The following is a 27,435-nucleotide window of genomic DNA, read 5'->3' as shown; positions in this document are numbered from 1 at the left end:
TCTTTCTTCCTTCCCATACCCACCCACACCCCAAACAGTCTTCGAGGTTAATGCATGCCTCTGCTGTGTGGAGGGGACCCCAGGAGGCTCACCACACACCAGCTGGTCCTATGGCAGCACGGGGCTCTACCCTCCCGCAACGGTGAGCCCCACCTGGGAGTACACCGATCCCCAGGCCTTAGAAGATTCCTATGCAAGAGGCACCGTCCTAGAGAACATCAGGACACAGCGACTGCGTCCGGACCTGTTGGCGCTGGGGCCTGCGGTGCCTTCCTCCATCCCTGTCCCCAGCAGTGCCTACGGGCCCCCCGACTTTCCTAGGAGCTTCTTTCCACCAACCAGAAGCCCCCCCAATCCAGCGGTCTATTCCTCCGCCAACCTCCAAGGAACCCTGCCCCTGTCCACCTGTGGTGAGGTTCCCCCAAAGGGACAGGGAGGTTGAGGAGGGGGATGGGGTCCAAGGCAAAGTTGGGCTGAGCCTGGTCCCTCTTGCCCCTGTCCACCTCACCAGAGCCCTGGGATTGTGCGCCGTGCAGGGTGGTTCTGAGACGCTGTGACAGCATGTGTACCAGGCACAGCGAGAGTCCGGCAGAGCGAAAGTCCGGCAGAGCGAAAGCCACTCCTCAGTGCCACCTGTGCAATGCCGGTGGTCAGACGATGACCAGGCACAACAAGCCCCAAAGGCGCCGGGTAAGAGCCCAGGCCGGCCTCCCCTCACCCAGGTACTCTGTTCTCACTCCGGGCAGGGATCTCTCTCTGCCCTCACACTCTATGAGAACCCACATGCCCCCTCCCTGCCCCATCCACTCAGGGACCCAGCTCTGTACAGCAGTGTCTACCCTCAGCACACCCTCGGGCTGCAAGCAGGCACGCCGTCCACTCCCTGCACAGCAGTTTTCATCCTTGGCTACACACTGGGATCACCGTGGGGCCCTCCCGAGATGGGTTGATTTACTTGGTCTGGGGCGCTGCCTGGCCATCAGGATTGTTTTCGACTCCCCAAGTGAGTCCAATGTCCGCCAACGCTGAGAACCACTGATGAAGCACCCCACGCCATTTGGAAAGCCCCGGGACAGGAGGCCATGTCCTCGCCCCTCAGAGCACCCTCAGTCTATGCCTTGTCCAGGAAGCCCTGCCTGCACCCTGACCCTCACCTCCTGGGTCCTCCACCCCCCCCAATGCACTGACCCTCACATTCTTGCTGCCCCCAGAAGGTCAGCAAGCGGGCAGGTGCCCAGTGCACCAACTGCCAGACAACCATCACGGCAGTGTGGCGGCTGAATGCCAATAGAGACCCCGTGTGCAATGCCTGCGGCCTTTATTACAAGCGACACCAGGTGCGCCCTGCCTCTTGGAGCCTGCCCCCTGCACCCCCATCCCACTAACCTGGCCTTCCTTCTCCTTTTCCTTTCCTGTATTCTTCCAATCTCCCTTTCTCTCTTCTCCCTGTTAACCTACTCCCTCCTCCTTCCCTATCACCCTTCTCTTCTCTGCACCTTCATCTCCTCCCTGCCTGTCTTTTCCCTCCTGCTCCCTTCTCTCTCCTCCATTTCTCATTTCCTTCCCCCTCCCCTCCAGCCCTCAGCTAGTCCTATGGCTAGAGGCTCCCTCAGCCTTTCCATTGCTTAGGGCCTCACAAGCTCATGACTCCTTAGGGCATTATCTGGGCCACAGCTGGGGCCTGCTCCCCTAGTCCTTGACCCAGTTCCCGACTCTGAAGGAGTGCGGTAGAGAGGGTGTCCCTGGTGGAGACACAGAGGCAAAAGTCTGAGGTTGGGGAACACTCATGGCCTCTCTTTCATCAGGTGAACCGACCACGGACCGTGCAGAAGGGTGGTATAAAGTCTAGAAAACCCAGGCCATCACAGAAAGAAAAGAAGCCAGTGTCGAGCCTGGGAGGCACAGGACCAGCGGATGCACCGGCTGGTGGCTTCATGGTGGTGGCTGGGGGCAGCGATGGTGGGAATTGTGGGGAAGTGGCCTCAGGCTTGAGATTGGGCCCACCTGATACTGCCCATCTCTACCAAGGCCCGGGCTCCGTGGCGCTGTCAGGGCCTGTCAGCCACCTCATGCCTTTCCCCGGGCCCCTGTTGGGTTCACCCACAGGCTCCTTCCCCACAGGCCCCATGCCTCCCACCACCACCTGCACTGTGGAGGCGCCACTCAGCCCATGAGGACACAGAGCATGACTCAGAGCAGGGGTAGGGTCCCTCTCGGTGTGGAGCCAGAAGTTTCTACAACCCAGCCTCTGGGCCCCCCACAGCTCTTGGTCTGGGCCATCAATGATGTGTAAAATAAATCATCAGAGTCCTGAAGTTGGAGGTGTGAGTCTGAGTGGGACTGAATAAAGAGCCGTGGTAGGTGGGGTGTGCAACGGTGCCTGTGGTTCTCTGGTGATGGCGTGAGGCCCTGTGAGACAGCACGTGTCACCCTTCATGATAATGGGTTATGATGTGCAAGTATAAGAGTGTACTAGTATGTGAGACCACGTGTGACAGCAACCAGGGTGTATGATACGGCGTGTACCTGCACACGTCATGGGCAGAGACAGTGTGGTGGCTGAATGCTCTGTGAGGTGATGACCATGGGGGTGAGGTTCTGAGAGATGGTGTGCATGACACCAGACAACTGTGAGAAACGGGACACCAGTGACTGTATGAGAGGACGTGGGGGTATGTGTGCAACGGGGTGTGCTGAGGCAACATGTGAGGCTGTGCTCATGTGATTGTGCCCCAGGCAGGGTGGTTCTGAGACGGTGTGACAGCAAGTGTACCAGGCACAGCATTTGCTCAATAAACATTTCCGGGATGCTCACCAAGGGCTGTGTAGGACGGAATGTGGAGACCTAGCAGTGTGACCTGAGGTACTGCGTGTCCGGAGGTCTTTGTGGGTCTGGCAAGGGCAGCACTTGTGTGCAAGCATGTGCCTGTGAGCGTATCGCACATCCTGTGCCCTGTCACAGTGCCTCCGAGTGGCTGACAGCGTGAGCAGCTCTGTACACTTGCTTGTGGAGGTCTCAATCTATATACAGGTGCAAGTGAGGGGCCCACCTCCAGGGGACAGAAGACATGTTCAGGACAGGAATGGGAGGCCAAGAGTGGGGCTGGAAAGGCAGCCAGCAAGAAGGGCAGAGGCCGGTCTGCGACCGTGGGGTTGTCCATGGGCCCTCCTGTCACTCATCTCTTATCTCTCTCGGCCCAGCTCGGCCTGCAGCCCTGTGGGAAATGGTAGAGAAGGAGGGGGAGATTAGGAGGACAAAATAATCTCTAGGGGGGATATTTAGACCCCATAGGTGGTGAGCTCCCCACAGTGCCAACTGCCTCCCCAATGCACCCACTCACCTGGGATGTGTTCTTCCATGGAACAATCCCTCACACTGGAGCATGCACAGAGTCAGGTGACATCCTAACCCAGACAGGTTAAGCGTCTCTCCCAAGGCCACACAGCTGGTGGCACAGGGCTGAGCCAGGCTCCATGACTTAGCCCCCCACTGCCCAGAGGCTCCTAGACGCAAGCAGCCCTCGTTCCTGAGCGCTCACTGTGGTCAACAACAGCGGAAGGCTCAGGTGCTTTCCTTCATGAACAGCTGAAAAACTACTCTAGTCCGGCTGCTGTGGCTCAGTGGTTGAGCATCAGCAGAACAGCATCCCTTCAGCTCGTCAGCACACTGGCCCACTGAAGAACCACAGTAGTCCCTGCTCATGACAGGGATTGTCCAGAACTTCCCTGGCCGCTCCACAGAACCCCAGCCTCCTCATCCCGTGGGAGCCCCTGTCCTCGTCTTGAACAGAAACCTCTTGCAGAACCTGTGCTGGACAGGCCCCTGGACCCGCCGTGTTCAGGAGCCCCGGATCCCCAACTCCTATCAAAACGGCAGCCCAGCCTGGTTCAGGAGCCTCTCTGATACTGGAGCTCTAAGGGAACCCTTTCTCTAATCCACAGGAAACCCATCCTGACCCTGAGCAGGATCACCGGTCCTCACCTTCTACAGGAGGCACCCTGTCCTGCCACCACAGCACAGGAACCTCCGCCTTCCCTGGTGGCAGGACAGAGCCTGCCCCACCCACCCTTATAGAAATGCCTGGCCTGACCCTCTTCATGGGACTCCATCTCTATAGGAATCCTGCCTGGACCTTGGACGGGACAGCTCTGTCCTCACACTGCACTGCAGCCCTGCCGTCCAGGTAGCATTTTACAACCACTTGGCTCATCTTAAAATCTAGTTCTGAAACCACCTCCCGGACTCTGTCTGCAGAAATTCTCTCTTACCATTGATGTTTCTATCCCTCTCCCTTCCTCTCTGAAATCTTTAAAAATATATTTTAAACAAAGAAACCCCCATCTGTAAACTCTTTGGGAACCCTGATTGAGTTCAGGAGCCTTGCTTACATCATTGACAATGACCCCTGACGTCACTCTGCACAACAATCCCTACCTCACACGCTACCCCACAGAGTCCACAGGAACCTGCGATCCAACTCTCAATGTGAACTTCAATCTTGAACTTACATGGAAAACCTTTCCTGAATCTGTGGGAGGCACCTGTCCTGACCCCCTAACTTTAAGTCCAGACCTCATCCTATATAGGCACCGACAGCCTCACCTGGCACAGGACCCCCTGCCCAGACACTGTGCAGGGCTTGCTGACCTAACCCTGTGCTGGCTCCATGGCTCTGACCCTCTACAGGAAGCCTTGCCTATAACAGTGCTGGATTCTGCAGAAACCTTTCCCTGACTTCCAACAGAAATCCGTAACTGGACCTGTATCGGGAATCTCTGACCTGATCGTTCATAGGAACCCCTAAACTTGCCCTCTGGAAACACCCTCCTGACCCTGTATCGGAAGCCCTGATGTGACTCTCTCTGACAGCCTTGGTGTGGAAGCCTTGCCCTCCCCTTGTACAGGAGCCACTGTCTTGACTGTGGCTAGTGGCCACCACATGAAACAGCGTAGCTCTGGGGAGTCTACAGAATCCTGTAGCAGGCACTGCTATAGGCTTTTCAACCCTGCTCCCCTTTCTTCCTGACTCGCTCACTTTCCCAGCCTTGTTGCAATGTCAGGTGGACATGTGACAGTTCGGATCAATCGAGTGAGCAGAGTGGCAGATGCAACTTCCAGGCCTGGCCCACAGGAACCTCTCATGGGCCCTCTTACGAGCACTGGCTGGTGTTCTCAGTGGTTAGAGCATGGGCTTGTGCACTGAAGGGTCTCGGGTTTGATTCCCAGACAACGGCATGCACCTGGGTTTCCGTTCGCTCCCCGCCCCAGTTGCAGCATATGCAGGCAGCTGCTGCCCTGGCTGTCCTGGCAGGGTTCCATGTTGCTGGGGTATCCATGGAGACCCTTAGCTAGGGTAGAACCCCACAAAGAAGCCATCTTAGAAATGGCCAGAAGCCTTCACGAGGCTCTGTGGATCACGTTCCCTGTGTATGTGCAGACCTGGGAACGTACATCCCCAGACTGCCTCATTGGGCATGAATACGGTAAGGAGGTGGGGGTGACCCTAGTTGAGTGGCCCATGGGGCTCCACAAAGTTATGCTAAAAGCCCATTGGGAAAAGGCTGCTGGTGGCTGCAGCTGCCAGAGTGACCACTGGGGCTCAGACCCAGGAGTCACCCAATGGCCAGCAGCTGCTCTGGCAACCTATGGGAAGGAAGGTGGGAAGGCTGGCCACCATGTGGGGCTGTTGGGAATCACTGCATCTTGAAAGCAGGATGGCTTCAGACCTTCTGTTCCCTTCTTTCTTCCTTCCCATACCCACCCACACCCCAAACAGTCTTCGAGGTTAATGCATGCCTCTGCTGTGTGGAGGGGACCCCAGGAGGCTCACCACACACCAGCTGGTCCTATGGCAGCACGGGGCTCTACCCTCCCGCAACGGTGAGCCCCACCTGGGAGTACACCGATCCCCAGGCCTTAGAAGATTCCTATGCAAGAGGCACCGTCCTAGAGAACATCAGGACACAGCGACTGCGTCCGGACCTGTTGGCGCTGGGGCCTGCGGTGCCTTCCTCCATCCCTGTCCCCAGCAGTGCCTACGGGCCCCCCGACTTTCCTAGGAGCTTCTTTCCACCAACCAGAAGCCCCCCCAATCCAGCGGTCTATTCCTCCGCCAACCTCCAAGGAACCCTGCCCCTGTCCACCTGTGGTGAGGTTCCCCCAAAGGGACAGGGAGGTTGAGGAGGGGGATGGGGTCCAAGGCAAAGTTGGGCTGAGCCTGGTCCCTCTTGCCCCTGTCCACCTCACCAGAGCCCTGGGATTGTGCGCCGTGCAGGGTGGTTCTGAGACGCTGTGACAGCATGTGTACCAGGCACAGCGAGAGTCCGGCAGAGCGAAAGTCCGGCAGAGCGAAAGCCACTCCTCAGTGCCACCTGTGCAATGCCGGTGGTCAGACGATGACCAGGCACAACAAGCCCCAAAGGCGCCGGGTAAGAGCCCAGGCCGGCCTCCCCTCACCCAGGTACTCTGTTCTCACTCCGGGCAGGGATCTCTCTCTGCCCTCACACTCTATGAGAACCCACATGCCCCCTCCCTGCCCCATCCACTCAGGGACCCAGCTCTGTACAGCAGTGTCTACCCTCAGCACACCCTCGGGCTGCAAGCAGGCACGCCGTCCACTCCCTGCACAGCAGTTTTCATCCTTGGCTACACACTGGGATCACCGTGGGGCCCTCCCGAGATGGGTTGATTTACTTGGTCTGGGGCGCTGCCTGGCCATCAGGATTGTTTTCGACTCCCCAAGTGAGTCCAATGTCCGCCAACGCTGAGAACCACTGATGAAGCACCCCACGCCATTTGGAAAGCCCCGGGACAGGAGGCCATGTCCTCGCCCCTCAGAGCACCCTCAGTCTATGCCTTGTCCAGGAAGCCCTGCCTGCACCCTGACCCTCACCTCCTGGGTCCTCCACCCCCCCAATGCACTGACCCTCACATTCTTGCTGCCCCCAGAAGGTCAGCAAGCGGGCAGGTGCCCAGTGCACCAACTGCCAGACAACCATCACGGCAGTGTGGCGGCTGAATGCCAATAGAGACCCCGTGTGCAATGCCTGCGGCCTTTATTACAAGCGACACCAGGTGCGCCCTGCCTCTTGGAGCCTGCCCCCTGCACCCCCATCCCACTAACCTGGCCTTCCTTCTCCTTTTCCTTTCCTGTATTCTTCCAATCTCCCTTTCTCTCTTCTCCCTGTTAACCTACTCCCTCCTCCTTCCCTATCACCCTTCTCTTCTCTGCACCTTCATCTCCTCCCTGCCTGTCTTTTCCCTCCTGCTCCCTTCTCTCTCCTCCATTTCTCATTTCCTTCCCCCTCCCCTCCAGCCCTCAGCTAGTCCTATGGCTAGAGGCTCCCTCAGCCTTTCCATTGCTTAGGGCCTCACAAGCTCATGACTCCTTAGGGCATTATCTGGGCCACAGCTGGGGCCTGCTCCCCTAGTCCTTGACCCAGTTCCCGACTCTGAAGGAGTGCGGTAGAGAGGGTGTCCCTGGTGGAGACACAGAGGCAAAAGTCTGAGGTTGGGGAACACTCATGGCCTCTCTTTCATCAGGTGAACCGACCACGGACCGTGCAGAAGGGTGGTATAAAGTCTAGAAAACCCAGGCCATCACAGAAAGAAAAGAAGCCAGTGTCGAGCCTGGGAGGCACAGGACCAGCGGATGCACCGGCTGGTGGCTTCATGGTGGTGGCTGGGGGCAGCGATGGTGGGAATTGTGGGGAAGTGGCCTCAGGCTTGAGATTGGGCCCACCTGATACTGCCCATCTCTACCAAGGCCCGGGCTCCGTGGCGCTGTCAGGGCCTGTCAGCCACCTCATGCCTTTCCCCGGGCCCCTGTTGGGTTCACCCACAGGCTCCTTCCCCACAGGCCCCATGCCTCCCACCACCACCTGCACTGTGGAGGCGCCACTCAGCCCATGAGGACACAGAGCATGACTCAGAGCAGGGGTAGGGTCCCTCTCGGTGTGGAGCCAGAAGTTTCTACAACCCAGCCTCTGGGCCCCCCACAGCTCTTGGTCTGGGCCATCAATGATGTGTAAAATAAATCATCAGAGTCCTGAAGTTGGAGGTGTGAGTCTGAGTGGGACTGAATAAAGAGCCGTGGTAGGTGGGGTGTGCAACGGTGCCTGTGGTTCTCTGGTGATGGCGTGAGGCCCTGTGAGACAGCACGTGTCACCCTTCATGATAATGGGTTATGATGTGCAAGTATAAGAGTGTACTAGTATGTGAGACCACGTGTGACAGCAACCAGGGTGTATGATACGGCGTGTACCTGCACACGTCATGGGCAGAGACAGTGTGGTGGCTGAATGCTCTGTGAGGTGGTGACCATGGGGGTGAGGTTCTGAGAGATGGTGTGCATGACACCAGACAACTGTGAGAAACGGGACACCAGTGACTGTATGAGAGGACGTGGGGGTATGTGTGCAACGGGGTGTGCTGAGGCAACATGTGAGGCTGTGCTCATGTGATTGTGCCCCAGGCAGGGTGGTTCTGAGACGGTGTGACAGCAAGTGTACCAGGCACAGCATTTGCTCAATAAACATTTCCGGGATGCTCACCAAGGGCTGTGTAGGACGGAATGTGGAGACCTAGCAGTGTGACCTGAGGTACTGCGTGTCCGGAGGTCTTTGTGGGTCTGGCAAGGGCAGCACTTGTGTGCAAGCATGTGCCTGTGAGCGTATCGCACATCCTGTGCCCTGTCACAGTGCCTCCGAGTGGCTGACAGCGTGAGCAGCTCTGTACACTTGCTTGTGGAGGTCTCAATCTATATACAGGTGCAAGTGAGGGGCCCACCTCCAGGGGACAGAAGACATGTTCAGGACAGGAATGGGAGGCCAAGAGTGGGGCTGGAAAGGCAGCCAGCAAGAAGGGCAGAGGCCGGTCTGCGACCGTGGGGTTGTCCATGGGCCCTCCTGTCACTCATCTCTCATCTCTCTCGGCCCAGCTCGGCCTGCAGCCCTGTGGGAAATGGTAGAGAAGGAGGGGGAGATTAGGAGGACAAAATAATCTCTAGGGGGGATATTTAGACCCCATAGGTGGTGAGCTCCCCACAGTGCCAACTGCCTCCCCAATGCACCCACTCACCTGGGATGTGTTCTTCCATGGAACAATCCCTCACACTGGAGCATGCACAGAGTCAGGTGACATCCTAACCCAGACAGGTTAAGCGTCTCTCCCAAGGCCACACAGCTGGTGGCACAGGGCTGAGCCAGGCTCCATGACTTAGCCCCCCACTGCCCAGAGGCTCCTAGACGCAAGCAGCCCTCGTTCCTGAGCGCTCACTGTGGTCAACAACAGCGGAAGGCTCAGGTGCTTTCCTTCATGAACAGCTGAAAAACTACTCTAGTCCGGCTGCTGTGGCTCAGTGGTTGAGCATCAGCAGAACAGCATCCCTTCAGCTCGTCAGCACACTGGCCCACTGAAGAACCACAGTAGTCCCTGCTCATGACAGGGATTGTCCAGAACTTCCCTGGCCGCTCCACAGAACCCCAGCCTCCTCATCCCGTGGGAGCCCCTGTCCTCGTCTTGAACAGAAACCTCTTGCAGAACCTGTGCTGGACAGGCCCCTGGACCCGCCGTGTTCAGGAGCCCCGGATCCCCAACTCCTATCAAAACGGCAGCCCAGCCTGGTTCAGGAGCCTCTCTGATACTGGAGCTCTAAGGGAACCCTTTCTCTAATCCACAGGAAACCCATCCTGACCCTGAGCAGGATCACCGGTCCTCACCTTCTACAGGAGGCACCCTGTCCTGCCACCACAGCACAGGAACCTCCGCCTTCCCTGGTGGCAGGACAGAGCCTGCCCCACCCACCCTTATAGAAATGCCTGGCCTGACCCTCTTCATGGGACTCCATCTCTATAGGAATCCTGCCTGGACCTTGGACGGGACAGCTCTGTCCTCACACTGCACTGCAGCCCTGCCGTCCAGGTAGCATTTTACAACCACTTGGCTCATCTTAAAATCTAGTTCTGAAACCACCTCCCGGACTCTGTCTGCAGAAATTCTCTCTTACCATTGATGTTTCTATCCCTCTCCCTTCCTCTCTGAAATCTTTAAAAATATATTTTAAACAAAGAAACCCCCATCTGTAAACTCTTTGGGAACCCTGATTGAGTTCAGGAGCCTTGCTTACATCATTGACAATGACCCCTGACGTCACTCTGCACAACAATCCCTACCTCACACGCTACCCCACAGAGTCCACAGGAACCTGCGATCCAACTCTCAATGTGAACTTCAATCTTGAACTTACATGGAAAACCTTTCCTGAATCTGTGGGAGGCACCTGTCCTGACCCCCTAACTTTAAGTCCAGACCTCATCCTATATAGGCACCGACAGCCTCACCTGGCACAGGACCCCCTGCCCAGACACTGTGCAGGGCTTGCTGACCTAACCCTGTGCTGGCTCCATGGCTCTGACCCTCTACAGGAAGCCTTGCCTATAACAGTGCTGGATTCTGCAGAAACCTTTCCCTGACTTCCAACAGAAATCCGTAACTGGACCTGTATCGGGAATCTCTGACCTGATCGTTCATAGGAACCCCTAAACTTGCCCTCTGGAAACACCCTCCTGACCCTGTATCGGAAGCCCTGATGTGACTCTCTCTGACAGCCTTGGTGTGGAAGCCTTGCCCTCCCCTTGTACAGGAGCCACTGTCTTGACTGTGGCTAGTGGCCACCACATGAAACAGCGTAGCTCTGGGGAGTCTACAGAATCCTGTAGCAGGCACTGCTATAGGCTTTTCAACCCTGCTCCCCTTTCTTCCTGACTCGCTCACTTTCCCAGCCTTGTTGCAATGTCAGGTGGACATGTGACAGTTCGGATCAATCGAGTGAGCAGAGTGGCAGATGCAACTTCCAGGCCTGGCCCACAGGAACCTCTCATGGGCCCTCTTACGAGCACTGGCTGGTGTTCTCAGTGGTTAGAGCATGGGCTTGTGCACTGAAGGGTCTCGGGTTTGATTCCCAGACAACGGCATGCACCTGGGTTTCCGTTCGCTCCCCGCCCCAGTTGCAGCATATGCAGGCAGCTGCTGCCCTGGCTGTCCTGGCAGGGTTCCATGTTGCTGGGGTATCCATGGAGACCCTTAGCTAGGGTAGAACCCCACAAAGAAGCCATCTTAGAAATGGCCAGAAGCCTTCACGAGGCTCTGTGGATCACGTTCCCTGTGTATGTGCAGACCTGGGAACGTACATCCCCAGACTGCCTCATTGGGCATGAATACGGTAAGGAGGTGGGGGTGACCCTAGTTGAGTGGCCCATGGGGCTCCACAAAGTTATGCTAAAAGCCCATTGGGAAAAGGCTGCTGGTGGCTGCAGCTGCCAGAGTGACCACTGGGGCTCAGACCCAGGAGTCACCCAATGGCCAGCAGCTGCTCTGGCAACCTATGGGAAGGAAGGTGGGAAGGCTGGCCACCATGTGGGGCTGTTGGGAATCACTGCATCTTGAAAGCAGGATGGCTTCAGACCTTCTGTTCCCTTCTTTCTTCCTTCCCATACCCACCCACACCCCAAACAGTCTTCGAGGTTAATGCATGCCTCTGCTGTGTGGAGGGGACCCCAGGAGGCTCACCACACACCAGCTGGTCCTATGGCAGCACGGGGCTCTACCCTCCCGCAACGGTGAGCCCCACCTGGGAGTACACCGATCCCCAGGCCTTAGAAGATTCCTATGCAAGAGGCACCGTCCTAGAGAACATCAGGACACAGCGACTGCGTCCGGACCTGTTGGCGCTGGGGCCTGCGGTGCCTTCCTCCATCCCTGTCCCCAGCAGTGCCTACGGGCCCCCCGACTTTCCTAGGAGCTTCTTTCCACCAACCAGAAGCCCCCCCAATCCAGCGGTCTATTCCTCCGCCAACCTCCAAGGAACCCTGCCCCTGTCCACCTGTGGTGAGGTTCCCCCAAAGGGACAGGGAGGTTGAGGAGGGGGATGGGGTCCAAGGCAAAGTTGGGCTGAGCCTGGTCCCTCTTGCCCCTGTCCACCTCACCAGAGCCCTGGGATTGTGCGCCGTGCAGGGTGGTTCTGAGACGCTGTGACAGCATGTGTACCAGGCACAGCGAGAGTCCGGCAGAGCGAAAGTCCGGCAGAGCGAAAGCCACTCCTCAGTGCCACCTGTGCAATGCCGGTGGTCAGACGATGACCAGGCACAACAAGCCCCAAAGGCGCCGGGTAAGAGCCCAGGCCGGCCTCCCCTCACCCAGGTACTCTGTTCTCACTCCGGGCAGGGATCTCTCTCTGCCCTCACACTCTATGAGAACCCACATGCCCCCTCCCTGCCCCATCCACTCAGGGACCCAGCTCTGTACAGCAGTGTCTACCCTCAGCACACCCTCGGGCTGCAAGCAGGCACGCCGTCCACTCCCTGCACAGCAGTTTTCATCCTTGGCTACACACTGGGATCACCGTGGGGCCCTCCCGAGATGGGTTGATTTACTTGGTCTGGGGCGCTGCCTGGCCATCAGGATTGTTTTCGACTCCCCAAGTGAGTCCAATGTCCGCCAACGCTGAGAACCACTGATGAAGCACCCCACGCCATTTGGAAAGCCCCGGGACAGGAGGCCATGTCCTCGCCCCTCAGAGCACCCTCAGTCTATGCCTTGTCCAGGAAGCCCTGCCTGCACCCTGACCCTCACCTCCTGGGTCCTCCACCCCCCCAATGCACTGACCCTCACATTCTTGCTGCCCCCAGAAGGTCAGCAAGCGGGCAGGTGCCCAGTGCACCAACTGCCAGACAACCATCACGGCAGTGTGGCGGCTGAATGCCAATAGAGACCCCGTGTGCAATGCCTGCGGCCTTTATTACAAGCGACACCAGGTGCGCCCTGCCTCTTGGAGCCTGCCCCCTGCACCCCCATCCCACTAACCTGGCCTTCCTTCTCCTTTTCCTTTCCTGTATTCTTCCAATCTCCCTTTCTCTCTTCTCCCTGTTAACCTACTCCCTCCTCCTTCCCTATCACCCTTCTCTTCTCTGCACCTTCATCTCCTCCCTGCCTGTCTTTTCCCTCCTGCTCCCTTCTCTCTCCTCCATTTCTCATTTCCTTCCCCCTCCCCTCCAGCCCTCAGCTAGTCCTATGGCTAGAGGCTCCCTCAGCCTTTCCATTGCTTAGGGCCTCACAAGCTCATGACTCCTTAGGGCATTATCTGGGCCACAGCTGGGGCCTGCTCCCCTAGTCCTTGACCCAGTTCCCGACTCTGAAGGAGTGCGGTAGAGAGGGTGTCCCTGGTGGAGACACAGAGGCAAAAGTCTGAGGTTGGGGAACACTCATGGCCTCTCTTTCATCAGGTGAACCGACCACGGACCGTGCAGAAGGGTGGTATAAAGTCTAGAAAACCCAGGCCATCACAGAAAGAAAAGAAGCCAGTGTCGAGCCTGGGAGGCACAGGACCAGCGGATGCACCGGCTGGTGGCTTCATGGTGGTGGCTGGGGGCAGCGATGGTGGGAAATGTGGGGAAGTGGCCTCAGGCTTGAGATTGGGCCCACCTGATACTGCCCATCTCTACCAAGGCCCGGGCTCCGTGGCGCTGTCAGGGCCTGTCAGCCACCTCATGCCTTTCCCCGGGCCCCTGTTGGGTTCACCCACAGGCTCCTTCCCCACAGGCCCCATGCCTCCCACCACCACCTGCACTGTGGAGGCGCCACTCAGCCCATGAGGACACAGAGCATGACTCAGAGCAGGGGTAGGGTCCCTCTCGGTGTGGAGCCAGAAGTTTCTACAACCCAGCCTCTGGGCCCCCCACAGCTCTTGGTCTGGGCCATCAATGATGTGTAAAATAAATCATCAGAGTCCTGAAGTTGGAGGTGTGAGTCTGAGTGGGACTGAATAAAGAGCCGTGGTAGGTGGGGTGTGCAACGGTGCCTGTGGTTCTCTGGTGATGGCGTGAGGCCCTGTGAGACAGCACGTGTCACCCTTCATGATAATGGGTTATGATGTGCAAGTATAAGAGTGTACTAGTATGTGAGACCACGTGTGACAGCAACCAGGGTGTATGATACGGCGTGTACCTGCACACGTCATGGGCAGAGACAGTGTGGTGGCTGAATGCTCTGTGAGGTGGTGACCATGGGGGTGAGGTTCTGAGAGATGGTGTGCATGACACCAGACAACTGTGAGAAACGGGACACCAGTGACTGTATGAGAGGACGTGGGGGTATGTGTGCAACGGGGTGTGCTGAGGCAACATGTGAGGCTGTGCTCATGTGATTGTGCCCCAGGCAGGGTGGTTCTGAGACGGTGTGACAGCAAGTGTACCAGGCACAGCATTTGCTCAATAAACATTTCCGGGATGCTCACCAAGGGCTGTGTAGGACGGAATGTGGAGACCTAGCAGTGTGACCTGAGGTACTGCGTGTCCGGAGGTCTTTGTGGGTCTGGCAAGGGCAGCACTTGTGTGCAAGCATGTGCCTGTGAGCGTATCGCACATCCTGTGCCCTGTCACAGTGCCTCCGAGTGGCTGACAGCGTGAGCAGCTCTGTACACTTGCTTGTGGAGGTCTCAATCTATATACAGGTGCAAGTGAGGGGCCCACCTCCAGGGGACAGAAGACATGTTCAGGACAGGAATGGGAGGCCAAGAGTGGGGCTGGAAAGGCAGCCAGCAAGAAGGGCAGAGGCCGGTCTGCGACCGTGGGGTTGTCCATGGGCCCTCCTGTCACTCATCTCTTATCTCTCTCGGCCCAGCTCGGCCTGCAGCCCTGTGGGAAATGGTAGAGAAGGAGGGGGAGATTAGGAGGACAAAATAATCTCTAGGGGGGATATTTAGACCCCATAGGTGGTGAGCTCCCCACAGTGCCAACTGCCTCCCCAATGCACCCACTCACCTGGGATGTGTTCTTCCATGGAACAATCCCTCACACTGGAGCATGCACAGAGTCAGGTGACATCCTAACCCAGACAGGTTAAGCGTCTCTCCCAAGGCCACACAGCTGGTGGCACAGGGCTGAGCCAGGCTCCATGACTTAGCCCCCCACTGCCCAGAGGCTCCTAGACGCAAGCAGCCCTCGTTCCTGAGCGCTCACTGTGGTCAACAACAGCGGAAGGCTCAGGTGCTTTCCTTCATGAACAGCTGAAGAACTACTCTAGTCCGGCTGCTGTGGCTCAGTGGTTGAGCATCAGCAGAACAGCATCCCTTCAGCTCGTCAGCACACTGGCCCACTGAAGAACCACAGTAGTCCCTGCTCATGACAGGGATTGTCCAGAACTTCCCTGGCCGCTCCACAGAACCCCAGCCTCCTCATCCCGTGGGAGCCCCTGTCCTCGTCTTGAACAGAAACCTCTTGCAGAACCTGTGCTGGACAGGCCCCTGGACCCGCCGTGTTCAGGAGCCCCGGATCCCCAACTCCTATCAAAACGGCAGCCCAGCCTGGTTCAGGAGCCTCTCTGATACTGGAGCTCTAAGGGAACCCTTTCTCTAATCCACAGGAAACCCATCCTGACCCTGAGCAGGATCACCGGTCCTCACCTTCTACAGGAGGCACCCTGTCCTGCCACCACAGCACAGGAACCTCCGCCTTCCCTGGTGGCAGGACAGAGCCTGCCCCACCCACCCTTATAGAAATGCCTGGCCTGACCCTCTTCATGGGACTCCATCTCTATAGGAATCCTGCCTGGACCTTGGACGGGACAGCTCTGTCCTCACACTGCACTGCAGCCCTGCCGTCCAGGTAGCATTTTACAACCACTTGGCTCATCTTAAAATCTAGTTCTGAAACCACCTCCCGGACTCTGTCTGCAGAAATTCTCTCTTACCATTGATGTTTCTATCCCTCTCCCTTCCTCTCTGAAATCTTTAAAAATATATTTTAAACAAAGAAACCCCCATCTGTAAACTCTTTGGGAACCCTGATTGAGTTCAGGAGCCTTGCTTACATCATTGACAATGACCCCTGACGTCACTCTGCACAACAATCCCTACCTCACACGCTACCCCACAGAGTCCACAGGAACCTGCGATCCAACTCTCAATGTGAACTTCAATCTTGAACTTACATGGAAAACCTTTCCTGAATCTGTGGGAGGCACCTGTCCTGACCCCCTAACTTTAAGTCCAGACCTCATCCTATATAGGCACCGACAGCCTCACCTGGCACAGGACCCCCTGCCCAGACACTGTGCAGGGCTTGCTGACCTAACCCTGTGCTGGCTCCATGGCTCTGACCCTCTACAGGAAGCCTTGCCTATAACAGTGCTGGATTCTGCAGAAACCTTTCCCTGACTTCCAACAGAAATCCGTAACTGGACCTGTATCGGGAATCTCTGACCTGATCGTTCATAGGAACCCCTAAACTTGCCCTCTGGAAACACCCTCCTGACCCTGTATCGGAAGCCCTGATGTGACTCTCTCTGACAGCCTTGGTGTGGAAGCCTTGCCCTCCCCTTGTACAGGAGCCACTGTCTTGACTGTGGCTAGTGGCCACCACATGAAACAGCGTAGCTCTGGGGAGTCTACAGAATCCTGTAGCAGGCACTGCTATAGGCTTTTCAACCCTGCTCCCCTTTCTTCCTGACTCGCTCACTTTCCCAGCCTTGTTGCAATGTCAGGTGGACATGTGACAGTTCGGATCAATCGAGTGAGCAGAGTGGCAGATGCAACTTCCAGGCCTGGCCCACAGGAACCTCTCATGGGCCCTCTTACGAGCACTGGCTGGTGTTCTCAGTGGTTAGAGCATGGGCTTGTGCACTGAAGGGTCTCGGGTTTGATTCCCAGACAACGGCATGCACCTGGGTTTCCGTTCGCTCCCCGCCCCAGTTGCAGCATATGCAGGCAGCTGCTGCCCTGGCTGTCCTGGCAGGGTTCCATGTTGCTGGGGTATCCATGGAGACCCTTAGCTAGGGTAGAACCCCACAAAGAAGCCATCTTAGAAATGGCCAGAAGCCTTCACGAGGCTCTGTGGATCACGTTCCCTGTGTATGTGCAGACCTGGGAACGTACATCCCCAGACTGCCTCATTGGGCATGAATACGGTAAGGAGGTGGGGGTGACCCTAGTTGAGTGGCCCATGGGGCTCCACAAAGTTATGCTAAAAGCCCATTGGGAAAAGGCTGCTGGTGGCTGCAGCTGCCAGAGTGACCACTGGGGCTCAGACCCAGGAGTCACCCAATGGCCAGCAGCTGCTCTGGCAACCTATGGGAAGGAAGGTGGGAAGGCTGGCCACCATGTGGGGCTGTTGGGAATCACTGCATCTTGAAAGCAGGATGGCTTCAGACCTTCTGTTCCCTTCTTTCTTCCTTCCCATACCCACCCACACCCCAAACAGTCTTCGAGGTTAATGCATGCCTCTGCTGTGTGGAGGGGACCCCAGGAGGCTCACCACACACCAGCTGGTCCTATGGCAGCACGGGGCTCTACCCTCCCGCAACGGTGAGCCCCACCTGGGAGTACACCGATCCCCAGGCCTTAGAAGATTCCTATGCAAGAGGCACCGTCCTAGAGAACATCAGGACACAGCGACTGCGTCCGGACCTGTTGGCGCTGGGGCCTGCGGTGCCTTCCTCCATCCCTGTCCCCAGCAGTGCCTACGGGCCCCCCGACTTTCCTAGGAGCTTCTTTCCACCAACCAGAAGCCCCCCCAATCCAGCGGTCTATTCCTCCGCCAACCTCCAAGGAACCCTGCCCCTGTCCACCTGTGGTGAGGTTCCCCCAAAGGGACAGGGAGGTTGAGGAGGGGGATGGGGTCCAAGGCAAAGTTGGGCTGAGCCTGGTCCCTCTTGCCCCTGTCCACCTCACCAGAGCCCTGGGATTGTGCGCCGTGCAGGGTGGTTCTGAGACGCTGTGACAGCATGTGTACCAGGCACAGCGAGAGTCCGGCAGAGCGAAAGTCCGGCAGAGCGAAAGCCACTCCTCAGTGCCACCTGTGCAATGCCGGTGGTCAGACGATGACCAGGCACAACAAGCCCCAAAGGCGCCGGGTAAGAGCCCAGGCCGGCCTCCCCTCACCCAGGTACTCTGTTCTCACTCCGGGCAGGGATCTCTCTCTGCCCTCACACTCTATGAGAACCCACATGCCCCCTCCCTGCCCCATCCACTCAGGGACCCAGCTCTGTACAGCAGTGTCTACCCTCAGCACACCCTCGGGCTGCAAGCAGGCACGCCGTCCACTCCCTGCACAGCAGTTTTCATCCTTGGCTACACACTGGGATCACCGTGGGGCCCTCCCGAGATGGGTTGATTTACTTGGTCTGGGGCGCTGCCTGGCCATCAGGATTGTTTTCGACTCCCCAAGTGAGTCCAATGTCCGCCAACGCTGAGAACCACTGATGAAGCACCCCACGCCATTTGGAAAGCCCCGGGACAGGAGGCCATGTCCTCGCCCCTCAGAGCACCCTCAGTCTATGCCTTGTCCAGGAAGCCCTGCCTGCACCCTGACCCTCACCTCCTGGGTCCTCCACCCCCCCCAATGCACTGACCCTCACATTCTTGCTGCCCCCAGAAGGTCAGCAAGCGGGCAGGTGCCCAGTGCACCAACTGCCAGACAACCATCACGGCAGTGTGGCGGCTGAATGCCAATAGAGACCCCGTGTGCAATGCCTGCGGCCTTTATTACAAGCGACACCAGGTGCGCCCTGCCTCTTGGAGCCTGCCCCCTGCACCCCCATCCCACTAACCTGGCCTTCCTTCTCCTTTTCCTTTCCTGTATTCTTCCAATCTCCCTTTCTCTCTTCTCCCTGTTAACCTACTCCCTCCTCCTTCCCTATCACCCTTCTCTTCTCTGCACCTTCATCTCCTCCCTGCCTGTCTTTTCCCTCCTGCTCCCTTCTCTCTCCTCCATTTCTCATTTCCTTCCCCCTCCCCTCCAGCCCTCAGCTAGTCCTATGGCTAGAGGCTCCCTCAGCCTTTCCATTGCTTAGGGCCTCACAAGCTCATGACTCCTTAGGGCATTATCTGGGCCACAGCTGGGGCCTGCTCCCCTAGTCCTTGACCCAGTTCCCGACTCTGAAGGAGTGCGGTAGAGAGGGTGTCCCTGGTGGAGACACAGAGGCAAAAGTCTGAGGTTGGGGAACACTCATGGCCTCTCTTTCATCAGGTGAACCGACCACGGACCGTGCAGAAGGGTGGTATAAAGTCTAGAAAACCCAGGCCATCACAGAAAGAAAAGAAGCCAGTGTCGAGCCTGGGAGGCACAGGACCAGCGGATGCACCGGCTGGTGGCTTCATGGTGGTGACTGGGGGCAGCGATGGTGGGAATTGTGGGGAAGTGGCCTCAGGCTTGAGATTGGGCCCACCTGATACTGCCCATCTCTACCAAGGCCCGGGCTCCGTGGCGCTGTCAGGGCCTGTCAGCCACCTCATGCCTTTCCCCGGGCCCCTGTTGGGTTCACCCACAGGCTCCTTCCCCACACGCCCCATGCCTCCCACCACCACCTGCACTGTGGAGGCGCCACTCAGCCCATGAGGACACAGAGCATGACTCAGAGCAGGGGTAGGGTCCCTCTCGGTGTGGAGCCAGAAGTTTCTACAACCCAGCCTCTGGGCCCCCCACAGCTCTTGGTCTGGGCCATCAATGATGTGTAAAATAAATCATCAGAGTCCTGAAGTTGGAGGTGTGAGTCTGAGTGGGACTGAATAAAGAGCCGTGGTAGGTGGGGTGTGCAACGGTGCCTGTGGTTCTCTGGTGATGGCGTGAGGCCCTGTGAGACAGCACGTGTCACCCTTCATGATAATGGGTTATGATGTGCAAGTATAAGAGTGTACTAGTATGTGAGACCACGTGTGACAGCAACCAGGGTGTATGATACGGCGTGTACCTGCACACGTCATGGGCAGAGACAGTGTGGTGGCTGAATGCTCTGTGAGGTGGTGACCATGGGGGTGAGGTTCTGAGAGATGGTGTGCATGACACCAGACAACTGTGAGAAACGGGACACCAGTGTCTGTATGAGAGGACGTGGGGGTATGTGTGCAACGGGGTGTGCTGAGGCAACATGTGAGGCTGTGCTCATGTGATTGTGCCCCAGGCAGGGGGTTCTGAGACGGTGTGACAGCATGTGTACCAGGCACAGCATTTGCTCAATAAACATTTCCGGGATGCTCACCAAGGGCTGTGTAGGACGGAATGTGGAGACCTAGCAGTGTGACCTGAGGTACTGCGTGTCAGGAGGTCTTTGTGGGTCTGGCAAGGGCAGCACTTGTGTGCAAGCATGTGCCTGTGAGCGTATCGCACATCCTGTGCCCTGTCACAGTGCCTCCGAGTGGCTGACAGCGTGAGCAGCTCTGTACACTTGCTTGTGGAGGTCTCAATCTATATACAGGTGCAAGTGAGGGGCCCACCTCCAGGGGACAGAAGACATGTTCAGGACAGGAATGGGAGGCCAAGAGTGGGGCTGGAAAGGCAGCCAGCAAGAAGGGCAGAGGCCGGTCTCGACCGTGGGGTTGTCCATGGGCCCTCCTGTCACTCATCTCTTATCTCTCTCGGCCCAGCTCGGCCTGCAGCCCTGTGGGAAATGGTAGAGAAGGAGGGGGAGATTAGGAGGACAAAATAATCTCTAGGGGGGATATTTAGACCCCATAGGTGGTGAGCTCCCCACAGTGCCAACTGCCTCCCCAATGCACCCACTCACCTGGGATGTGTTCTTCCATGGAACAATCCCTCACACTGGAGCATGCACAGAGTCAGGTGACATCCTAACCCAGACAGGTTAAGCGTCTCTCCCAAGGCCACACAGCTGGTGGCACAGGGCTGAGCCAGGCTCCATGACTTAGCCCCCCACTGCCCAGAGGCTCCTAGACGCAAGCAGCCCTCGTTCCTGAGCGCTCACTGTGGTCAACAACAGCGGAAGGCTCAGGTGCTTTCCTTCATGAACAGCTGAAGAACTACTCTAGTCCGGCTGCTGTGGCTCAGTGGTTGAGCATCAGCAGAACAGCATCCCTTCAGCTCGTCAGCACACTGGCCCACTGAAGAACCACAGTAGTCCCTGCTCATGACAGGGATTGTCCAGAACTTCCCTGGCCGCTCCACAGAACCCCAGCCTCCTCATCCCGTGGGAGCCCCTGTCCTCGTCTTGAACAGAAACCTCTTGCAGAACCTGTGCTGGACAGGCCCCTGGACCCGCCGTGTTCAGGAGCCCCGGATCCCCAACTCCTATCAAAACGGCAGCCCAGCCTGGTTCAGGAGCCTCTCTGATACTGGAGCTCTAAGGGAACCCTTTCTCTAATCCACAGGAAACCCATCCTGACCCTGAGCAGGATCACCGGTCCTCACCTTCTACAGGAGGCACCCTGTCCTGCCACCACAGCACAGGAACCTCCGCCTTCCCTGGTGGCAGGACAGAGCCTGCCCCACCCACCCTTATAGAAATGCCTGGCCTGACCCTCTTCATGGGACTCCATCTCTATAGGAATCCTGCCTGGACCTTGGACGGGACAGCTCTGTCCTCACACTGCACTGCAGCCCTGCCGTCCAGGTAGCATTTTACAACCACTTGGCTCATCTTAAAATCTAGTTCTGAAACCACCTCCCGGACTCTGTCTGCAGAAATTCTCTCTTACCATTGATGTTTCTATCCCTCTCCCTTCCTCTCTGAAATCTTTAAAAATATATTTTAAACAAAGAAACCCCCATCTGTAAACTCTTTGGGAACCCTGATTGAGTTCAGGAGCCTTGCTTACATCATTGACAATGACCCCTGACGTCACTCTGCACAACAATCCCTACCTCACACGCTACCCCACAGAGTCCACAGGAACCTGCGATCCAACTCTCAATGTGAACTTCAATCTTGAACTTACATGGAAAACCTTTCCTGAATCTGTGGGAGGCACCTGTCCTGACCCCCTAACTTTAAGTCCAGACCTCATCCTATATAGGCACCGACAGCCTCACCTGGCACAGGACCCCCTGCCCAGACACTGTGCAGGGCTTGCTGACCTAACCCTGTGCTGGCTCCATGGCTCTGACCCTCTACAGGAAGCCTTGCCTATAACAGTGCTGGATTCTGCAGAAACCTTTCCCTGACTTCCAACAGAAATCCGTAACTGGACCTGTATCGGGAATCTCTGACCTGATCGTTCATAGGAACCCCTAAACTTGCCCTCTGGAAACACCCTCCTGACCCTGTATCGGAAGCCCTGATGTGACTCTCTCTGACAGCCTTGGTGTGGAAGCCTTGCCCTCCCCTTGTACAGGAGCCACTGTCTTGACTGTGGCTAGTGGCCACCACATGAAACAGCGTAGCTCTGGGGAGTCTACAGAATCCTGTAGCAGGCACTGCTATAGGCTTTTCAACCCTGCTCCCCTTTCTTCCTGACTCGCTCACTTTCCCAGCCTTGTTGCAATGTCAGGTGGACATGTGACAGTTCTGATCAATCGAGTGAGCAGAGTGGCAGATGCAACTTCCAGGCCTGGCCCACAGGAACCTCTCATGGGCCCTCTTACGAGCACTGGCTGGTGTTCTCAGTGGTTAGAGCATGGGCTTGTGCACTGAAGGGTCTCGGGTTTGATTCCCAGACAACGGCATGCACCTGGGTTTCCGTTCGCTCCCCGCCCCAGTTGCAGCATATGCAGGCAGCTGCTGCCCTGGCTGTCCTGGCAGGGTTCCATGTTGCTGGGGTATCCATGGAGACCCTTAGCTAGGGTAGAACCCCACAAAGAAGCCATCTTAGAAATGGCCAGAAGCCTTCACGAGGCTCTGTGGATCACGTTCCCTGTGTATGTGCAGACCTGGGAACGTACATCCCCAGACTGCCTCATTGGGCATGAATACGGTAAGGAGGTGGGGGTGACCCTAGTTGAGTGGCCCATGGGGCTCCACAAAGTTATGCTAAAAGCCCATTGGGAAAAGGCTGCTGGTGGCTGCAGCTGCCAGAGTGACCACTGGGGCTCAGACCCAGGAGTCACCCAATGGCCAGCAGCTGCTCTGGCAACCTATGGGAAGGAAGGTGGGAAGGCTGGCCACCATGTGGGGCTGTTGGGAATCACTGCATCTTGAAAGCAGGATGGCTTCAGACCTTCTGTTCCCTTCTTTCTTCCTTCCCATACCCACCCACACCCCAAACAGTCTTCGAGGTTAATGCATGCCTCTGCTGTGTGGAGGGGACCCCAGGAGGCTCACCACACACCAGCTGGTCCTATGGCAGCACGGGGCTCTACCCTCCCGCAACGGTGAGCCCCACCTGGGAGTACACCGATCCCCAGGCCTTAGAAGATTCCTATGCAAGAGGCACCGTCCTAGAGAACATCAGGACACAGCGACTGCGTCCGGACCTGTTGGCGCTGGGGCCTGCGGTGCCTTCCTCCATCCCTGTCCCCAGCAGTGCCTACGGGCCCCCCGACTTTCCTAGGAGCTTCTTTCCACCAACCAGAAGCCCCCCCAATCCAGCGGTCTATTCCTCCGCCAACCTCCAAGGAACCCTGCCCCTGTCCACCTGTGGTGAGGTTCCCCCAAAGGGACAGGGAGGTTGAGGAGGGGGATGGGGTCCAAGGCAAAGTTGGGCTGAGCCTGGTCCCTCTTGCCCCTGTCCACCTCACCAGAGCCCTGGGATTGTGCGCCGTGCAGGGTGGTTCTGAGACGCTGTGACAGCATGTGTACCAGGCACAGCGAGAGTCCGGCAGAGCGAAAGTCCGGCAGAGCGAAAGCCACTCCTCAGTGCCACCTGTGCAATGCCGGTGGTCAGACGATGACCAGGCACAACAAGCCCCAAAGGCGCCGGGTAAGAGCCCAGGCCGGCCTCCCCTCACCCAGGTACTCTGTTCTCACTCCGGGCAGGGATCTCTCTCTGCCCTCACACTCTATGAGAACCCACATGCCCCCTCCCTGCCCCATCCACTCAGGGACCCAGCTCTGTACAGCAGTGTCTACCCTCAGCACACCCTCGGGCTGCAAGCAGGCACGCCGTCCACTCCCTGCACAGCAGTTTTCATCCTTGGCTACACACTGGGATCACCGTGGGGCCCTCCCGAGATGGGTTGATTTACTTGGTCTGGGGCGCTGCCTGGCCATCAGGATTGTTTTCGACTCCCCAAGTGAGTCCAATGTCCGCCAACGCTGAGAACCACTGATGAAGCACCCCACGCCATTTGGAAAGCCCCGGGACAGGAGGCCATGTCCTCGCCCCTCAGAGCACCCTCAGTCTATGCCTTGTCCAGGAAGCCCTGCCTGCACCCTGACCCTCACCTCCTGGGTCCTCCACCCCCCCCAATGCACTGACCCTCACATTCTTGCTGCCCCCAGAAGGTCAGCAAGCGGGCAGGTGCCCAGTGCACCAACTGCCAGACAACCATCACGGCAGTGTGGCGGCTGAATGCCAATAGAGACCCCGTGTGCAATGCCTGCGGCCTTTATTACAAGCGACACCAGGTGCGCCCTGCCTCTTGGAGCCTGCCCCCTGCACCCCCATCCCACTAACCTGGCCTTCCTTCTCCTTTTCCTTTCCTGTATTCTTCCAATCTCCCTTTCTCTCTTCTCCCTGTTAACCTACTCCCTCCTCCTTCCCTATCACCCTTCTCTTCTCTGCACCTTCATCTCCTCCCTGCCTGTCTTTTCCCTCCTGCTCCCTTCTCTCTCCTCCATTTCTCATTTCCTTCCCCCTCCCCTCCAGCCCTCAGCTAGTCCTATGGCTAGAGGCTCCCTCAGCCTTTCCATTGCTTAGGGCCTCACAAGCTCATGACTCCTTAGGGCATTATCTGGGCCACAGCTGGGGCCTGCTCCCCTAGTCCTTGACCCAGTTCCCGACTCTGAAGGAGTGCGGTAGAGAGGGTGTCCCTGGTGGAGACACAGAGGCAAAAGTCTGAGGTTGGGGAACACTCATGGCCTCTCTTTCATCAGGTGAACCGACCACGGACCGTGCAGAAGGGTGGTATAAAGTCTAGAAAACCCAGGCCATCACAGAAAGAAAAGAAGCCAGTGTCGAGCCTGGGAGGCACAGGACCAGCGGATGCACCGGCTGGTGGCTTCATGGTGGTGACTGGGGGCAGCGATGGTGGGAATTGTGGGGAAGTGGCCTCAGGCTTGAGATTGGGCCCACCTGATACTGCCCATCTCTACCAAGGCCCGGGCTCCGTGGCGCTGTAAGGGCCTGTCAGCCACCTCATGCCTTTCCCCGGGCCCCTGTTGGGTTCACCCACAGGCTCCTTCCCCACAGGCCCCATGCCTCCCACCACCACCTGCACTCTGGAGGCGCCACTCAGCCCATGAGGACACAGAGCATGACTCAGAGCAGGGGTAGGGTCCCTCTCGGTGTGGAGCCAGAAGTTTCTACAACCCAGCCTCTGGGCCCCCCACAGCTCTTGGTCTGGGCCATCAATGATGTGTAAAATAAATCATCAGAGTCCTGAAGTTGGAGGTGTGAGTCTGAGTGGGACTGAATAAAGAGCCGTGGTAGGTGGGGTGTGCAACGGTGCCTGTGGTTCTCTGGTGATGGCGTGAGGCCCTGTGAGACAGCACGTGTCACCCTTCATGATAATGGGTTATGATGTGCAAGTATAAGAGTGTACTAGTATGTGAGACCACGTGTGACAGCAACCAGGGTGTATGATACGGCGTGTACCTGCACACGTCATGGGCAGAGACAGTGTGGTGGCTGAATGCTCTGTGAGGTGGTGACCATGGGGGTGAGGTTCTGAGAGATGGTGTGCATGACACCAGACAACTGTGAGAAACGGGACACCAGTGACTGTATGAGAGGACGTGGGGGTATGTGTGCAACGGGGTGTGCTGAGGCAACATGTGAGGCTGTGCTCATGTGATTGTGCCCCAGGCAGGGTGGTTCTGAGACGGTGTGACAGCAAGTGTACCAGGCACAGCATTTGCTCAATAAACATTTCCGGGATGCTCACCAAGGGCTGTGTAGGACGGAATGTGGAGACCTAGCAGTGTGACCTGAGGTACTGCGTGTCCGGAGGTCTTTGTGGGTCTGGCAAGGGCAGCACTTGTGTGCAAGCATGTGCCTGTGAGCGTATCGCACATCCTGTGCCCTGTCACAGTGCCTCCGAGTGGCTGACAGCGTGAGCAGCTCTGTACACTTGCTTGTGGAGGTCTCAATCTATATACAGGTGCAAGTGAGGGGCCCACCTCCAGGGGACAGAAGACATGTTCAGGACAGGAATGGGAGGCCAAGAGTGGGGCTGGAAAGGCAGCCAGCAAGAAGGGCAGAGGCCGGTCTGCGACCGTGGGGTTGTCCATGGGCCCTCCTGTCACTCATCTCTTATCTCTCTCGGCCCAGCTCGGCCTGCAGCCCTGTGGGAAATGGTAGAGAAGGAGGGGGAGATTAGGAGGACAAAATAATCTCTAGGGGGGATATTTAGACCCCATAGGTGGTGAGCTCCCCACAGTGCCAACTGCCTCCCCAATGCACCCACTCACCTGGGATGTGTTCTTCCATGGAACAATCCCTCACACTGGAGCATGCACAGAGTCAGGTGACATCCTAACCCAGACAGGTTAAGCGTCTCTCCCAAGGCCACACAGCTGGTGGCACAGGGCTGAGCCAGGCTCCATGACTTAGCCCCCCACTGCCCAGAGGCTCCTAGACGCAAGCAGCCCTCGTTCCTGAGCGCTCACTGTGGTCAACAACAGCGGAAGGCTCAGGTGCTTTCCTTCATGAACAGCTGAAAAACTACTCTAGTCCGGCTGCTGTGGCTCAGTGGTTGAGCATCAGCAGAACAGCATCCCTTCAGCTCGTCAGCACACTGGCCCACTGAAGAACCACAGTAGTCCCTGCTCATGACAGGGATTGTCCAGAACTTCCCTGGCCGCTCCACAGAACCCCAGCCTCCTCATCCCGTGGGAGCCCCTGTCCTCGTCTTGAACAGAAACCTCTTGCAGAACCTGTGCTGGACAGGCCCCTGGACCCGCCGTGTTCAGGAGCCCCGGATCCCCAACTCCTATCAAAACGGCAGCCCAGCCTGGTTCAGGAGCCTCTCTGATACTGGAGCTCTAAGGGAACCCTTTCTCTAATCCACAGGAAACCCATCCTGACCCTGAGCAGGATCACCGGTCCTCACCTTCTACAGGAGGCACCCTGTCCTGCCACCACAGCACAGGAACCTCCGCCTTCCCTGGTGGCAGGACAGAGCCTGCCCCACCCACCCTTATAGAAATGCCTGGCCTGACCCTCTTCATGGGACTCCATCTCTATAGGAATCCTGCCTGGACCTTGGACGGGACAGCTCTGTCCTCACACTGCACTGCAGCCCTGCCGTCCAGGTAGCATTTTACAACCACTTGGCTCATCTTAAAATCTAGTTCTGAAACCACCTCCCGGACTCTGTCTGCAGAAATTCTCTCTTACCATTGATGTTTCTATCCCTCTCCCTTCCTCTCTGAAATCTTTAAAAATATATTTTAAACAAAGAAACCCCCATCTGTAAACTCTTTGGGAACCCTGATTGAGTTCAGGAGCCTTGCTTACATCATTGACAATGACCCCTGACGTCACTCTGCACAACAATCCCTACCTCACACGCTACCCCACAGAGTCCACAGGAACCTGCGATCCAACTCTC

General features: G+C 57.3%; 2 protein-coding genes across 2 annotated transcripts in view; both read left to right on the top strand.

Annotated features, from left to right (window-relative positions):
- Nucleotides 1–1,211: 1,211 nt before the first annotated feature.
- On the top strand, nt 1,212–2,174 carry LOC308512545 (erythroid transcription factor-like; the record flags this gene model as incomplete). Its single annotated transcript, XM_081115485.1, has 2 exons — nt 1,212–1,337; nt 1,806–2,174. Coding segments are annotated over 2 exons (495 nt in total), but the record flags the coding sequence as incomplete, so codon positions are not given.
- Nucleotides 2,175–2,185: 11 nt separating this feature from the next.
- The window catches only part of LOC308512544 (erythroid transcription factor-like), a gene marked incomplete at both ends in the record, with an annotated part of 28,679 nt that continues 3,429 nt past the window's right edge, over nt 2,186–27,435 (top strand). The window contains one exon of the mRNA XM_081115484.1: nt 2,186–2,206. Coding sequence (XP_080971610.1) covers nt 2,186–2,206 — 21 coding nt within the window. The remainder of the gene's footprint in view (nt 2,207–27,435) is intronic.

Source organism: Myotis nattereri, assembly GCF_964212035.1.
Source record: "Myotis nattereri genome assembly, contig: HAP1_SCAFFOLD_114, whole genome shotgun sequence".
Classification (NCBI taxonomy): domain Eukaryota; kingdom Metazoa; phylum Chordata; class Mammalia; order Chiroptera; family Vespertilionidae; genus Myotis; species Myotis nattereri.
This window is presented reverse-complemented; position numbering and strand designations above follow the sequence as displayed.